General features: G+C 48.9%; 1 protein-coding gene across 8 annotated transcripts in view; it reads right to left on the reverse strand.

The window, feature by feature from the left end:
* The window catches only part of BPTF (bromodomain PHD finger transcription factor), a 155,999-nt gene that overhangs the window by 68,836 nt on the left and 71,780 nt on the right, over nucleotides 1-15,383 (reverse strand). For all 8 annotated transcript variants that reach the window (XM_030208442.1, XM_030208438.1, XM_030208443.1 and 5 more), the window contains 6 exons: nucleotides 14,705-14,895; nucleotides 13,944-14,299; nucleotides 2,794-2,925; nucleotides 1,920-2,049; nucleotides 1,518-1,653; nucleotides 697-960 (listed from right to left, as the gene is read on the reverse strand). In XM_030208442.1, coding sequence (XP_030064302.1) covers nucleotides 697-960; nucleotides 1,518-1,653; nucleotides 1,920-2,049; nucleotides 2,794-2,925; nucleotides 13,944-14,299; nucleotides 14,705-14,895 — 1,209 coding nt within the window. The remainder of the gene's footprint in view (nucleotides 1-696; nucleotides 961-1,517; nucleotides 1,654-1,919; nucleotides 2,050-2,793; nucleotides 2,926-13,943; nucleotides 14,300-14,704; nucleotides 14,896-15,383) is intronic.

Genomic DNA, 15,383 nt, shown 5'->3' on the forward strand with positions numbered 1-15,383 from the left:
TCAGAAGAAATATTTTATCAACAGGGCATATAAAAAGGGGGATATTATGACAAATGTCAAGGCCTTGGCATCTAATAAGGTCCATTATGCCATGATAGCAATAGTGCCTTTAGCTGCACATGTGATAACATGACTGCATGGAGACAAGCTCTTACCTGCTTTTCTTTTGCAGATGGAGAAATTAGATCTTACTTGCTAATTTGCTTTCCTTTAGTCCCTCCGGACCAGGATTAGACTGATGGGTTGTGTATGCCTACCAGCAGGTGAGAGTCTCCACCTGCTGGTAGGCATACACAACCCATCAGTCCAATCCTGGTCCGATCCGGAGGGACGCTAAGGAATATGCTACTCCTTTCAAATTTCCTATGAGCTCCCACAATATCAGCAGGCCAAATTTGATTGAATTAACTAAACACAACACTTAATCAGCTTTATTATTTGATTTTACAAGCATGGTGATCTTGGCTTTAACTACTCATTATATTATTTGGAACAACTAACTCAGTGAAGAAATCTGAACTTCCATGTAGAGGAACCTGGGTTCAATTTTACAGTCTGCTGGGGATTGGGGTGCTCCAACAGCTGATGGAGGAGGGGGCAAGGTAAGGAAGGGAAATCAATTTCACTGCACTCTAACACCTAGTCTCCAGATTTAGGGTTCATGAGTTGAGGGTTCCAGTATATAAAACACAGTACCTGTACCATTTATGTCTTCTGTAAATTTTGTATCTGTTTCCATGCTTTCTTCCTTGTCTTCACTACATAAGGCCCCAGCTTTGGCTTGTTTTTTGTGCTTGGAGTTAGACGTTTCCATTTCAGATTGCTCCTTCTCTTCCGAGTTCTCGGGATCTTTTTTTATTTTCTCTGGATTACCAGTTTCTGTCTTGATCTTCACTTGTGCTGGGCTTTTGCTTCTATCAGATTCACACTGATTTTCTACCACATCTTTATTACTTCTACCTACAACAAATATTTCATAGTAATTCCAAATGTACAAATAATACTAACTGCTGACACCTAAAAATGAAATTAGCAAGGCAACAGACTTGTTCTTGTCTCACCTAACCCTGGACTGTTTACCTGGGATTCTATCCTTATAACTGGAAAATTGATTTCCATTATATAAAGAGTTTATCTCCAAAGGGAGTACCTTCTAGCTTCTACTGAAAACTATAACTTGAAAATCTGCAGTATTTTATAAGTCTACTTACTGGGTTCATGTTTATGTTTTTGGCCTAGTGAGTTGCTGCTGACACCTGGGCATGAAGCCTAACTGTAGCAATCTTCAATCCTGCTCTGGTTGAGGGACAGAAGCCTGCTAGTGTGTGGCTTTTGAACCAGTGATTACTGTGCAGTTAATGGTACTCAGATAAGCTCAAGATTAGGTGTTCAGCGCTGTGTGCGTCTGGTAGCGCTATACAAATGCTAATAATAATAATAATAATGTGGAAGTAAACCTGGCTCTCCTCAGAACATGCTATCTATCAAATCAATGAACTAACATGATATGAACCTACCTTCAAATACTTTTCTGTAATTCACATTGGTATTTCCAGGTAGTTTAGGCAAAAACCTATAGACATGAGTTTTACTAATCCAGCTCCACCCTCCATATCCTGTCACTCTGTATTCCTCTCCTTTTTGTTTCCACACCTGTTAAAAATAAGTTCAGTGTATTAAATAATATGTAACATAACTGTGGCTTTTATTATTTTTGTTATTCATCTTAAAAACGTGCTGTTTAACCCTAGGGATTCCTGTTCAATACTTAGACTGATATGCTGGAAAAGACCAAAGGGCAAGTGTCTAGTCATTCTACATTTTACCCCAATAGAATTAAATTTTTATTAGTAGTTATGAGCACATGGTATGACCTATTTTACAGTAGCCAAGAACCAAGTTGGCCAGTACAAAATTACCTGGTGTTTGACAGGAAATGTGTATTTCACCCAAGTTGCCTGCTGCATGGTTTCCTCTTCCTCCTGCTTTCTCTCCCTTTTTTTTACCTTCTCTTTTTCTTCCCTTTCAATTGATGTCATCCTGAGCAATCTGAAAAGAAGGTAAAATAAAATGCAATGCTCCTCATAAAGCAGATACAGGAGCCCAGTAAAGTATAAAGCAGTACCTGCTATACTCTGCCCAAACAAATATTTTTTGAATGTTAATTTTCCTAGAATACTTAAGTCACTTTAGAGCATGTTTACTAAGGGCATTAGGATTTGGAGTTAATGCCGATTTTAGCCGTGTTAACTTCAAATCTAACATTTTTCTTTTTGAGAGTATTTTGTTATGCAGGTCATGTGCTAATGTAGACATTAGCGCGAGGTAACCGCTAGGATTTAACGCAGGAGCACTTAGTGGAGGCACTGGGTGATCCAGCATTAACTCAGCTGCTACTCAGTACATGCTAGCAGGACATTTTCACACTCATGAAAACTTCCAGAAAACTTCCCTAACATTCATGCTAACAGGCATATAACTGCAGAACACCTTAACACCATCGTATGGTACCCATTAGTATGGATGAAGGGCTTAATGCCCTTTGGTAAACATGTCCCAATATTTGTAAAGGAATGCAGATCCATTTTCATTATCAGGGCCAGTAAAATCCTACGGTATGTTACCTTTCTAGATTATAGTAAAAAAATATTGCGACTTTTGGGATTAAGAAGAGTTCTACTGCATATAAGTCATGTCTGATCTGATTTCAAATTGATATTGTATGCTACTTTCTCTTTGTTTTCTTTGATTAAAATGAAAATAAAATATTAACAACAAAATATTTGGACTTGCCTGGTATGGCCTAGGGCATCCCGCCAGATTGGCAACATGACAACTGGCTTAATTGCACATTCTAGTATAGCCAGCGCTAGGGCAAATTCTCGAGGTTTGCTGCACATCTGGACAGCCTTAATCCAGTTTGACCTACAATTGAAAGGAAAAAAAAAAAACCTGAAATAATGTCAGTGCTCCAAACTAGTCACTTCTAACTTTCTTTGCTGCCAAGTTGGAAGTGCAGTGTATTTCCAACAGGATCCAGCTCTTTAAGTATTTCTCTTACAGTGTACAGATGGGACAAAAGCAAAGGAGAAATTATGTCTTACCTGATAATTTTCTTTTATTTAGTCAATAACACTGTTCTGAACCAATAGGTATTACCCCTTCCTACAAGCAGGTACAGAAAACTGAATTCTGCCAAGGACATCACCAACATAAGCAGAGGTGCTCCATGGAACAATCCAATAAGCATCTTCCAAGCAGCAGAAGGTCCCTTTTTAATGCACCCATGCCCCATCAACCCCTGCAGCTGCAAAGATAATCAAGAGAGCAAAGCACCACAGAGTGGCACTCGCTACCCTGCGTATACCAGGATATAGCCATAACACGGGAATCTGTATGGCTGCCAATCACAAAATTGTTTGTTTGGTGTGGTTTTTTTTTTTTTTTTTTTTGAAGCACTATAAAGGAAGTACAGAGCACAGCCAGAATCCTGGGCCAGGTCTTCAGAATGGTGTCACTGACTAAAGAAAAGAAAATTAAAAGGTAAGACAATTTCTCCTTTCTTAGCATCAGCTCCACTGCTCTGAACCAATGGGATGTATCGACGCAGATCTATTGGGTGAGGGAAGACAAGCCCCCCCCCCCCCCCCCCCCGAATGACGGCGTTACCAAAATCAGGGTGGGCTCTGGCCAGCACGTCCAATCTGTAGAGCTTAGCAAAGCAATGAAGTGACGACCAAATCACTGTCCTCAACATCTCCTCAGGGGATACTGATCGGTCATCTGCCCGGCAAGAGGCCTGAGCCCTAGCAGAATGGGCTTTGAGCCCTTGAGGACCTGGACAATTCTTGCCAATATAAGAGGACTCAAAAGCCACTGTAATCCACCTCGCAGTGGAGGCCTTCAAGGTCGCCTAGCCCTTCCAAGAGCCATGGAAACGTACAAAGAGGTGGTCCGATAGACAAAACCCTTTTGCCTCAAGGTACCTGAGCAACATCCTCCAGACATCCAGCTTGTGAAGCCTCTGACCCTCTGGTGACAGTCCCTGTGCTGCTATGGAGGACAAACAAAACTCCTGTTTCACATGGAATGGAGATATCACCTTTGGAAGAAAGGACTGCACCATGCACAAGGACAAGAAATCTTCTGAGGAGAGATAGGGATCCCGATATGACAGGGCCTGCAATTTTGAAACCCTCCTAGCAGAGGTGATGGCCATCAAAAACACTGTCTTGAGGGTAAGATCCTTACTGGAAGCCATGGTGCCTCGGACAGTGCCCAGAGGCCAGAATGAGGTCCCAAGAAGGAAAGGAAGGCCAAAAGAAGGGGGTGCAGATGTCACCCCCTTCAGAGTCTGAGCTACCTCTCTAAGCAAAGCCAGAGAAATGCCCTTCCCCGGAAATCTGAAAGCAGCCATCTGTTCCCTCAGAGAGGTAAACTCCATGGAGCACTCTCTCTCAACTACCTCCAGAATCTCCTGATCTGAAGTGATGTGGACCCACTCATCGTAGAAGAGAGACAGCCACTGGAAACGAGGGGCCCACTTTACCCCCATTGGGCAGGTCAAATAGCTGCGGTCCTGCCTGAGGGACCTGAGAACCCAGCTCGCTTGGGGCTTTGAAAGACTCCTGCTTAAAGGACCTACTCTGCCCCCATCTGGGCCGAATAGTACCAAGTGGACCTAAAGCAGCCTGACCCCCCTCAAGGCTAAGTATCGCTGCATACTCTTGCCACAGTTCAGGGAAACAGAGAGCCACGCCTCCCCCATATCCTTCAACTTTTCCAAGTCATCACCAAAGAGCAAGCGCCGCCTAAGGGCAGCTGACTCTAAATCTTCTTGGACACCACACCCAGTAGTGAAGCCACAACCAACAGCAATCCCCGCCGCTGCCACTGAGCGGGAAGCCAGATTGACCATATTGTATAGGATGTCCACCCAAAAAGTCTATAGCAGATCCATGCGAGAAATCTTCAGGGACTCCTGCAACCGCTGGAACCAATGCAGCATGGAGCTACGTAACCACCACAAACAGCAGCCTGAAAGCTAGATCCCACACTGAAAAGGCCAGGCAGAGCTGCTGCTCCACATTCTTTTTATGGAGCTCTCAAAAGGGCAAGCCCCCTTGGAAAGGTACTGCACTCACCTGTGTGACCGCCGCAACCAGGGCGTCCACTCTCATGAAAATCCAACACTTCTCAACCTCCTAAGCGAAAGTATAGGAGCCCCGGCAATCTCGAGGGGACCATCCAGGGACTCCCACTCTGCCTTCATTAAGCAGATGACGGCCTTAGCAGAAAATGCTTCAGGGCTGCGAGGAGACTGCTGTGGGAGGCTTAAGCACAGCCAAAGACTCCCAACCTTGTCTAAGAGACAAGACAGTTCTTCATGACAAGAAGCCAGAACTCATGGGACTGCTCCTCCACAGCCTCCCCAACAGGGAGGATTCTCGGAAACGGAGTCCATGGGGGGACTGGGAGCCCAAGGACCTGAGTCCTCATCCATTTCCTTTGGAACTAACTGATCCATTCCACAGTGCTGAGGACCCCCAAACAGGGCCTCTGCAGATCTCAAGGTCCCCAACAAGAGGATGAGGGTTAGGGTTAAGGTGAGGGTTAGGGTTAGGTCTCAAGAGGGGATCTGTGCAGAGCTGCTTAACCAACTGGGTCAAGCTCTGGAGCCAAAAAACCACCAGGGTCCCAAGGGACCCCTCTACAGAGAGATCCAGGGTGGACAGGAATGGAAAAGCCCAACACATGACCATGGAATTATTCTCTGAGAGTAAACTGAGAGAGAAAAGAGGAATGTATCTACCAATTTGCCCTGGCAGGAACAGTGTGTGAGAGGAATGTATTCATTTTAGCTGGGGGGGGGGGGGGGGAGAGAGAAAAACACGTTTAAATGCTCACTGAGAGAAAGGAAGAGACTGAATGAGCCACATTTACACACTATAAAAAAGCGAATGCTACATACCTGTAGAAGGTATTCTCCGAGGACAGCAGGCTGATTGTTCTCACTGATGGGTGACGTCCACGGCAGCCCCTCCAATCGGAAACTTCTCTAGCAAAGTCCTTTGCTAGTCCTCGCGCGCCCGCGCGGCCGTCTTCCCGCCCGAAACCGGCTCGAGCCGGCCAGTCCAGTATGTAGCAAGACAATACACTTCAAGGGAAGACACAACTCCAACGGGTAGGCGGGCGGGTTTGTGAGAACAATCAGCCTGCTGTCCTCGGAGAATACCTTCTACAGGTATGTAGCATTCGCTTTCTCCGAGGACAAGCAGGCTGCTTGTTCTCACTGATGGGGTATCCCTAGCCCCCAGGCTCACTCAAAACAACAACCATGGTCAATTGGGCCTCGCAACGGCGAGGACATAACTGAGATTGACCTAAAAAATTTACCAACTAACTGAGAGTGCAGCCTGGAACAGAACAAACAGGGCCCTCGGGGGGTGGAGTTGGATCCTAAAGCCCAAACAGGTTCTGAAGAACTGACTGCCCGAACCGACTGTCGCGTCGGGTATCCTGCTGCAGGCAGTAATGAGATGTGAATGTGTGGATAGATGACCACGTCGCAGCTTTGCAAATTTCTTCAATGGAGGCTGACTTCAAGTGGGCTACCGACGCAGCCATGGCTCTAACATTATGAGCCGTGACATGACCCTCAAGAGCCAGCCCCGCCTGGGCGTAAGTGAAGGAAATGCAATCTGCTAGCCAATTGGATATGGTGCGTTTCCCTACAGCCACTCCCCTCCTATTGGGATCAAAAGAAACAAACAATTGGGCGGACTGTCTGTGGGGCTGTGTCCGCTCCAGATAGAAGGCCAATGCTCTCTTGCAGTCCAATGTGTGCAGCTGACGTTCAGCAGGGCAGGAATGAGGACGGGGAAAGAATGTTGGCAAGACAATTGACTGGTTCAGATGGAACTCCGACACGACCTTTGGCAAGAACTTAGGGTGAGTGCGGAGGACTACTCTGTTATGATGAAATTTGGTGTAAGGGGCCTGGGCTACCAGGGCCTGAAGCTCACTGACTCTACGAGCTGAAGTAACTGCCACCAAGAAAATGACCTTCCAGGTCAAGTACTTCAGATGGCAGGAATTCAGTGGCTCAAAAGGAGGTTTCATCAGCTGGGTGAGAACGACATTGAGATCCCATGACACTGTAGGAGGCTTGACAGGGGGCTTTGACAAAAGCAAACCTCTCATGAAGCGAACAACTAAAGGCTGTCCTGAGATCGGCTTACCTTCCACATGGTAATGGTATGCACTGATTGCGCTAAGGTGAACTCTTACAGAGTTGGTCTTGAGACCAGACTCAGACAAGTGCAGAAGGTATTCAAGCAGGGTCTGTGTAGGACAAGAGCGAGGAGCTAGGGCCTTGCTGTCACACCAGACGGCAAACCTCCTCCACAGAAAGAAGTAACTCCTCTTAGTGGAATCTTTCCTGGAAGCAAGCAAGACGCGGGAGACACCCTCTGACAGACCCAAAGAGGCAAAGTCTACGCTCTCAACATCCAGGCCATGAGAGCCAGGGACCGGAGGCTGGGATGCAGAAGAGCCCCTTCGTCCTGCGTGATGAGGGTCGGAAAACACTCCAATCTCCACGGTTCTTTGGAGGATAACTCCAGAAGAAGAGGGAACCAGATCTGACGCGGCCAAAAAGGAGCAATCAGAATCATGGTGCCTCGGTCTTGCTTGAGTTTCAACAAAGTCTTCCCCACCAGAGGAATGGGAGGATAAGCATACAGCAGGCCCTCCCCCCAATCCAGGAGGAAGGCATCCGATGCCAGTCTGCCGGGGGCCTGAAGCCTGGAACAGAACTGAGGGACTTTGTGGTTCACTCGAGATGCGAAGAGATCCACCAAGGGGGTGCCCCACGCTTGGAAGATCTGGCGCACCACTCTGGAGTTGAGCGACCACTCGTGAGGTTGCATAATCCTGCTCAGTCTGTCGGCCAGACTGTTGTTTACGCCTGCCAGATATGTGGCTTGGAGCACCATGCCGAGACGGCGAGCCCAGAGCCACATGCTGACGGCTTCCTGACACAGGGGGCGAGATCCGGTGCCCCCCTGCTTGTTGACATAGTACATGGCAACCTGGTTGTCTGTCTGAATTTGGATAATTTGATGGGACAGCCGATCTCTGAAAGCCTTCAGAGCGTTCCAGATCGCTCGCAACTCCAGGAGATTGATCTGTAGACCGCGTTCCTGGAGGGACCAGCTTCCTTGGGTGTGAAGCCCATCGACATGAGCTCCCCATCCCAGGAGAGACGCATCCGTTGTCAGCACTTTTTGTGGCTGAGGAATTTGGAAAGGACGTCCCAGAGTCAAATTGGACCAGATTGTCCACCAATACAGGGATTCGAGAAAACTCGTGGACAGGTGGATCACGTCTTCTAGACCCCCAGCAGCCTGATACCACTGGGAGGCTAGGGTCCATTGAGCAGATCTCATGTGAAGACGGGCCATGGGAGTCACATGAACTGTGGAGGCCATGTGGCCCAGCAATCTCAACATCTGCCGAGCTGTGATCTGCTGGGACGCTCGCACCCGCGAGACGAGGGACAACAAGTTGTTGGCCCTCGTCTCTGGGAGATAGGCGCGAGCCGTCCGAGAATCCAGCAGAGCTCCTATGAATTCGAGTTTCTGCACTGGGAGAAGATGGGACTTTGGATAATTTATCACAAACCCCCGTAGCTCCAGGAGGCGAATAGTCATCTGCACGGACTGCAGGGCTCCTGCCTCGGATGTGTTCTTCACCAGCCAATCGTCGAGATATGGGAACACGTGCACCCCCAGCCTGCGAAGTGCCGCTGCTACCACAGCTAGGCACTTTGTGAACACCCTGGGCACAGAGGCGAGCCCAAAGGGTAGCACACAGTACTGGAAGTGGCGTGTGCCCAACTGAAATCGCAGATACTGTCTGTGAGCTGGCAGTATCGGGATGTGTGTGTAGGCATCCTTCAAGTCCAGAGAGCATAGCCAATCGTTTTGCTGAATCATGGGGAGAAGGGTGCCCAGGGAAAGCATCCTGAACTTTTCTTTTACGAGATATTTGTTCAGGGCCCTTAGGTCTAGGATGGGACGCATCCCCCCTGTTTTCTTTTCCACAAGGAAGTACCTGGAATAGAATCCCAGCCCTTCTTGCCCGGATGGCACGGGCTCGACTGCATTGGCGCTGAGAAGGGCGGAGAGTTCCTCTGCAAGTACCTGCCTGTGCTGGAAGCTTAAGACTGAGCTCCCGGTGGACAATTTGGAGGTTTTGAGGCCAAATTGAGGGTGTATCCTTGCCGGACTATTTGAAGAACCCACTGGTCGGAGGTTATGAGAGGCCACCTTTGGTGAAAAGCTTTCAACCTCCCCCCGACTGGCAGGTCGCCCGGCACTGACACTTGGATGTCGGCTATGCTCTGCTGGAGCCAGTCAAAAGCTCGCCCCTTGCTTTTGCTGGGGAGCCGCGGGGCCTTGCTGAGGCGCACGCTGCTGGCGAGAGCGAGCGCGCTGGGGCTTAGCCTGGGCCGCAGGCTGTCGAGAAGGAGGATTGTACCTACGCTTACCAGAAGCATAGGGAACAGTCTTCCTTCCCCCAAAAAATCTTCTACCTGTAGAGGTAGAGGCTGAAGGCTGCCGGCGGGAGAACTTGTCGAATGTGGTGTCCCGCTGGTGGAGATGCTCTACCACCTGTTCGACCTTCTCTCCAAAAATGTTATCCGCACGGCAAGGCGAGTCCGCAATCCGCTGCTGGAGTCTATTCTCCAGGTCGGCGGCACGCAGCCATGAGAGCCTGCGCATCACCACACCTTGAGCAGCGGCCCTGGACGCAACATCAAAGGTGTCATACACCCCTCTGGCCAGGAATTTTCTGCACGCCTTCAGCTGCCTGACCACCTCCTGAAAAGGCTTGGCCTGCTCAGGGGGAAGAGCATCAACCAAGCCCGCCAACTGCCGCACATTGTTCCGCATATGTATGCTCGTGTAGAGCTGGTACGACTGAATTTTGGCCACGAGCATAGAAGAATGGTAGGCCTTCCTCCCAAAGGAGTCTAAGGTTCTAGGGTCTTTGCCCGGGGGCGCCGAAGCATGCTCCCTAGAACTCTTAGCCTTCTTTAGGGCCAAATCCACAACTCCAGAGTCATGAGGCAACTGGGTGCGCATCAGCTCTGGGTCCCCATGGATCCGGTACTGGGACTCGATCTTCTTGGGAATGTGGGGATTACTTAGTGGCTTGGTCCAGTTCGCAAGCAATGTCTTTTTTAGGACATGGTGCAAGGGAACAGTGGACGCTTCCTTAGGTGGAGAAGGATAGTCCAGGAGCTCAAACATTTCAGCCCTGGGCTCGTCCTCCACAACCACCGGGAAGGGGATGGCCGTAGACATCTCCCGGACAAAGGAAGCGAAAGACAGACTCTCAGGAGGAGAAAGCTGCCTTTCAGGAGAGGGAGTAGGATCAGAAGGAAGACCCTCAGACTCCTTGTCCGAGAAATATCTGGGGTCTTCCTCTTCCTCCCACGAGGCCTCACCCTCGGTGTCAGACACAAGTTCACGAACCTGTGTCTGCAACCTCGCCCGGCTCGACTCCGTGGAGCCACGTCCACGATGGGGGCATCGAGAGGTAGACTCCCTCGCCCGAATCGGCGAAGCTCCCTCCGCCGACGTAGTCAGGGAGCCCTCCTGGGAGGTGGCCGCAGTCGGCACCGCACGCGGTACCGACGTCGGGGACCTCACCTCGGACGATGGGCCAGCCGGCGCCACGCTCGACGGTACCGGAGGCGCAAGCACCGCCGGTACCGGAGGGGTAGGGCGCAACAGCTCTCCCAGAATCTCTGGGAGAACGGCCCGGAGGCTCTCGTTCAGAGCGGCTGCAGAGAAAGGCAAAGAGGTCGATGCAGGCGTCGACGTCAGAACCTGTTCCGGGCGAGGAGGCTGTTCCGGGCTGTCCAGAGTGGAGCGCATCGACACCTCCTGAACAGAGGGTGAGCGGTCCTCTCGGTGCCGATGCCTGCTGGGTGCCGACTCCCTCGGCGACCCAGAGCTCTCGGTGCCGACGCGGGGAGGGGACCGGTGTCGATGCTTCTTCGACTTCTTCCGAAGCATGTCACCGGAGCTCCCCGGCACCGACGAGGAGGACGTAGAATCCAGCCGTCGCTTCCTCGGGGCCGAGGCCGAAGGAGGTCGGTCTCGGGGGGGCTGTACCGCAGGAGCCCTCAGGGTAGGAGGAGACCCACCCGAAGGCTCACCGCCACCAGCAGGGGAATGGACAGCCCTCACCTGCACTCCTGACGATGCACCATCGTCCGACGACATCAGCAGACGAGGTCCCAGTACCACCGACGTCGATGCAGTCGCCCGATACCTTGGCGCCGATGCAGAGGCCCGATGCCTCGATGCACTCGATGCAGTGGCGGCCGAGGAAGATGGTCTGGACGCTGACGACGTCGATGCACTCGAAGATCCCGGTGCCGATGTCGACGAAGAGCCCGAGAACAACACGTTCCACTGGGCTAATCTCGCTACCTGAGTCCGCCTTTGAAGCAGGGAACACAGACTACAGTTCTGAGGGCGGTGCTCGGCCCCCAGACACTGAAGACACGACGAGTGTCTATCAGTGAGCGAGATTATCCGGGCGCACTGGGTGCACTTCTTGAAGCCGCTGGAAGGCTTCGATGTCATGGGCGGAAAAATCACGCCGGCGAAATCAAAATCCGAAATGACGGAAAAAGAGCACCAAAAAATTTTTAAGGGAGAAAATCTCGACCGAGGCCGAAAAGAGGCCTACCCCGACGACGAAAGAAAACTTATCGGGGCAAAAAGCTGGAAGTACGGGAAGGGGTTTGGCACGAAACCCGGGGGGGGGGGGGGGGGGGTGTTTCTGGAGCACTTCCCGACACTTTAAAAGACTTTTCGAAGAAAAAAACACGTCAAAATAAATTTGGACGCGCGAGGTCGACTTTCCGGGGCTCGACACGGCGAAACACGACCGTACCGAGTGCGGACAAAAGAAGACTGGCCGGCTCGAGCCGGTTTCGGGCGGGAAGACGGCCGCGCGGGCGCGCGAGGACTAGCAAAGGACTTTGCTAGAGAAGTTTCCGATTGGAGGGGCTGCCGTGGACGTCACCCATCAGTGAGAACAAGCAGCCTGCTTGTCCTCGGAGAATAATGCATTATCACTGCTCAGCTGCTGGCTCTGAAGGCCGTGCAGCGTGTGCCACCAGCATGCTCTACCCCATGGCAGACACATGCTGGCCTGCCTGACTGCCCTGGCCTACCTTGGCCCGGGGCTCCAGCATGTCTGCTGCCCTCTGCTTGCGGTGTGTCTACCGGGAAAGCTAGCCAGGCCAATTGATTTTATTTTTATTTTTTTGGCATATAAGACGACGAAATGAGCACTTTTGGAAAGCCTGGGGAGCTACAGTGGCCTAATGGTTAATGAGGCGGGCTCTGATCTTGGCTATGGGCACCAACGTTTCCAAACGATTAGGGGTGGTAAACCCAAAAGAAATTCTCTCTCCTTGGACACAGTCAATGAATTTGTTCAATACTGGGAGTGCTCAAGCACCCCCAGAGCTGGCTCCTATGATCTTGGCAACCTGGGTTTAATTCCCCTTGCGAGCTTGGGCAAGTCACAAAAACCCTCCATTGTGAGCCCTTTAGGGACAGAGAAAGTACCTGCATGTAATGTGTATAGCACTCTGTACATCTAGTAGCGCTATAGTAATGATTAGTAGTAGTAGCTACAGGGGGAGCCTGTGGGGCGTATACCCAAACAGGGTGAACAGGCAAGAGGGGTAGTGTGATGGGACCTGCACCCCTCGGGCAAGGACATGCTCGACCAAGTCAAAGCTTCACACAGTTATACTAAGAGGACTGGAGACTGTGGAGCCAAGCTCAGAGCTCAACAAAGTACAGCCCTAAGACTGTGACTTGGAAGCAGACATTAGGCTCGACCATGCTGTGCACTCGCAGCCAGCTGAGTAGGGAGCTTGTCCAGGGACACGAGCACTGTTAGTACAATCTACCACCTGCTGAAAGTAGAGAAAAAATACTGGATTGTTACAGGAAGCACCTCTGCTTATGCTAATGTCACTGGCAGAATTCAGGTTTTCTTTACCTGCTGGTAGGAAGGTATAACACCCGTTGGTTTAGAACAGTGGAATTGATGCTAACAAAATAATAAAATTCATTCTCAACAGGAGCTGCAAAAGATCTGTGTGCTCTGTGGGCCCTTATAAAAGGGGCTATGTAAGAAAAATATCACGAGAAGGGTGACGAAAATGATAAAGGGGATGGGACGACTGCCCTATGAGGAAAGGCTGAAGCGTCTAGGACTTTTCAGCTTGGAGAAGAGATGGCTGAGGGGAGATATGATAGAGGTCTATAAAATGAGTGCAGTGATACGGGTAGACATGAATCATTTGTTTATTCTTTCCAAAAATACTAGGACTAGGGGGCATGCGATGCAGCTACAAAGTAGTAAATTTAATACGAATTGGAGAAAAACTTTCTTCACTCAACAATGTAATTAAACTCTGGAATTCGTTGCCAGAGAATGTGGTAAAGTCGGTTAGCTTAGCGGGGTTTTAAAAGGGTCTGGACGGCTTCCTAAAGTCCGTAGACCATTATTAAATTGACATGGGGAAAATCCACTGCTTATTTCTGAGTTAAGCAGCATAAAATGTATTGAGCCTTTTTGGGATCTTGCCAGGTATTTGTGACCTAGATTGGCCACTGCTAGAAACAGGATAATGAGGCTTGATGGACCCTTGGTCTGTCCCAGTGTGGTAATACTTATGTACTTATCTATGTATTTATGAATTGTGAACTTCTCATGGAATGCATCTGGGATACAGGTAGGAAGGAAAAACTGTATGGCAGAATAGAAAATACGATAATAGTTTAGAAACAACATAAGGTAAAAATAAAATAAAAACACAGTAATGTTTGTTTTACCTGTGAGATGCCCAGTTAGGATGAAGAAATGATGCTGGAATGTTACTTTCTAGCTGGATAATAGTTAGTCTCAGAGTGGATATGGTCAGAACTTTGGACCCATGTACAGAACCATTCCACTTGAAGTCCCCAGAAGGCGTCAAACAGAACTTATGGGAGAGATGTCGCCTCTTGTCGTGGTCTTCCCTGTGCTGGTGTTTGTTCAGTGCAAAGGAATTGGTGGTGTACTGATTGTGGTAGACCCGGTACTTCCCCTCTTGGCCTAGCTTAAAGTAATTGTTAATATTTCCCTTCATCACAATTTCTTTCCTGGTGCTTAGCCGGGAAATTTCTCCTTGTGAGTTTACCACCAGGACCTTATGAGGGAGAGGGGGGGGGGGGAAAAAAAAAAAAAAAAAGCAAAAGTAGAGAGTATTTAATGTACAAGAGGAGTTTTGCAACATGACAAGTCTCATCAACTCAAGTTTAACAGAAGCCCTGGAGACAAAAGGACAGGGCCTTCAACATTGAAGCTATCTAGGGTAAACAATCTAGCATAACTAGTAATGTCCATGTGGCTTTCAGCTAGTTTTGGCATTTGACAAGGGATCAATACTAGTGTAGTTGTGAGATTTATCTACATATTAACGACACAAAGCAATAGCTTATGCATCACATTTGCTGTATGTTAGATAATCTGAGTTATCTTAAATAAAAAAAAGGTTTAAAATTTTGACGTTGACAAATTTTATTTTTCAAAGGAAAACAGAATGAAAACAGACCTCTCGGCCTTCCTTGTAGACCTTATTTGCTTCGTGTGCTGCAGCAGCAACTTGCTGACTTTTGAGTTGACTCAGTTTGCTGTCAGGATTTCGTAACCTTGTCACCATCCGTGTTGAATGGGAGGTGCCCTTCCCTGACCCTGATGAGGAATCACTTGCTTCACCATTAGTCTTCTCCAACTTAAAGTCTCCTGGTACACAAAGTAAATAAGTTAATCACTACCACCAGCTTTAGATAATTCTTGAATGAGAACATATAGCTTTCAATAGGGACACACTGTTTTTATTCCTTGATTGTTAAGAGTACAGAGAGCCAAAAGGATCCCTATTCTTCCCTTTCCTGTTCAGCATATACTTTCAACGTCTGCTGTATCTTACTGAGAGCATGAAAGTGAAATTATGATATGCATGAAATTAGAAGTAACGTCAGGAAATACTTTTTCATGGAGAGGGTGGTGGATGCCTGGCATGCCCTCCCGGTGGAGGAGGTGGAGACAAAAACAGTGACAGAATTCAAAAATGCATAGGATAAACACAAAGAATCTCTAAACAGAAAGAGGATAGTGTCAAAACAAAAAAAAAATAACATCAATTGTAAGTTCATTTATGATGGGCAGGAATGGCACTTAAGATAGCATCTCCAGCAATGGAGAAGTGATGTCAACGCTAGACGGACTTC

The sequence above is a fragment of the Microcaecilia unicolor genome, chromosome 6, assembly GCF_901765095.1.
Source record: "Microcaecilia unicolor chromosome 6, aMicUni1.1, whole genome shotgun sequence".
Taxonomy (NCBI): domain Eukaryota; kingdom Metazoa; phylum Chordata; class Amphibia; order Gymnophiona; family Siphonopidae; genus Microcaecilia; species Microcaecilia unicolor.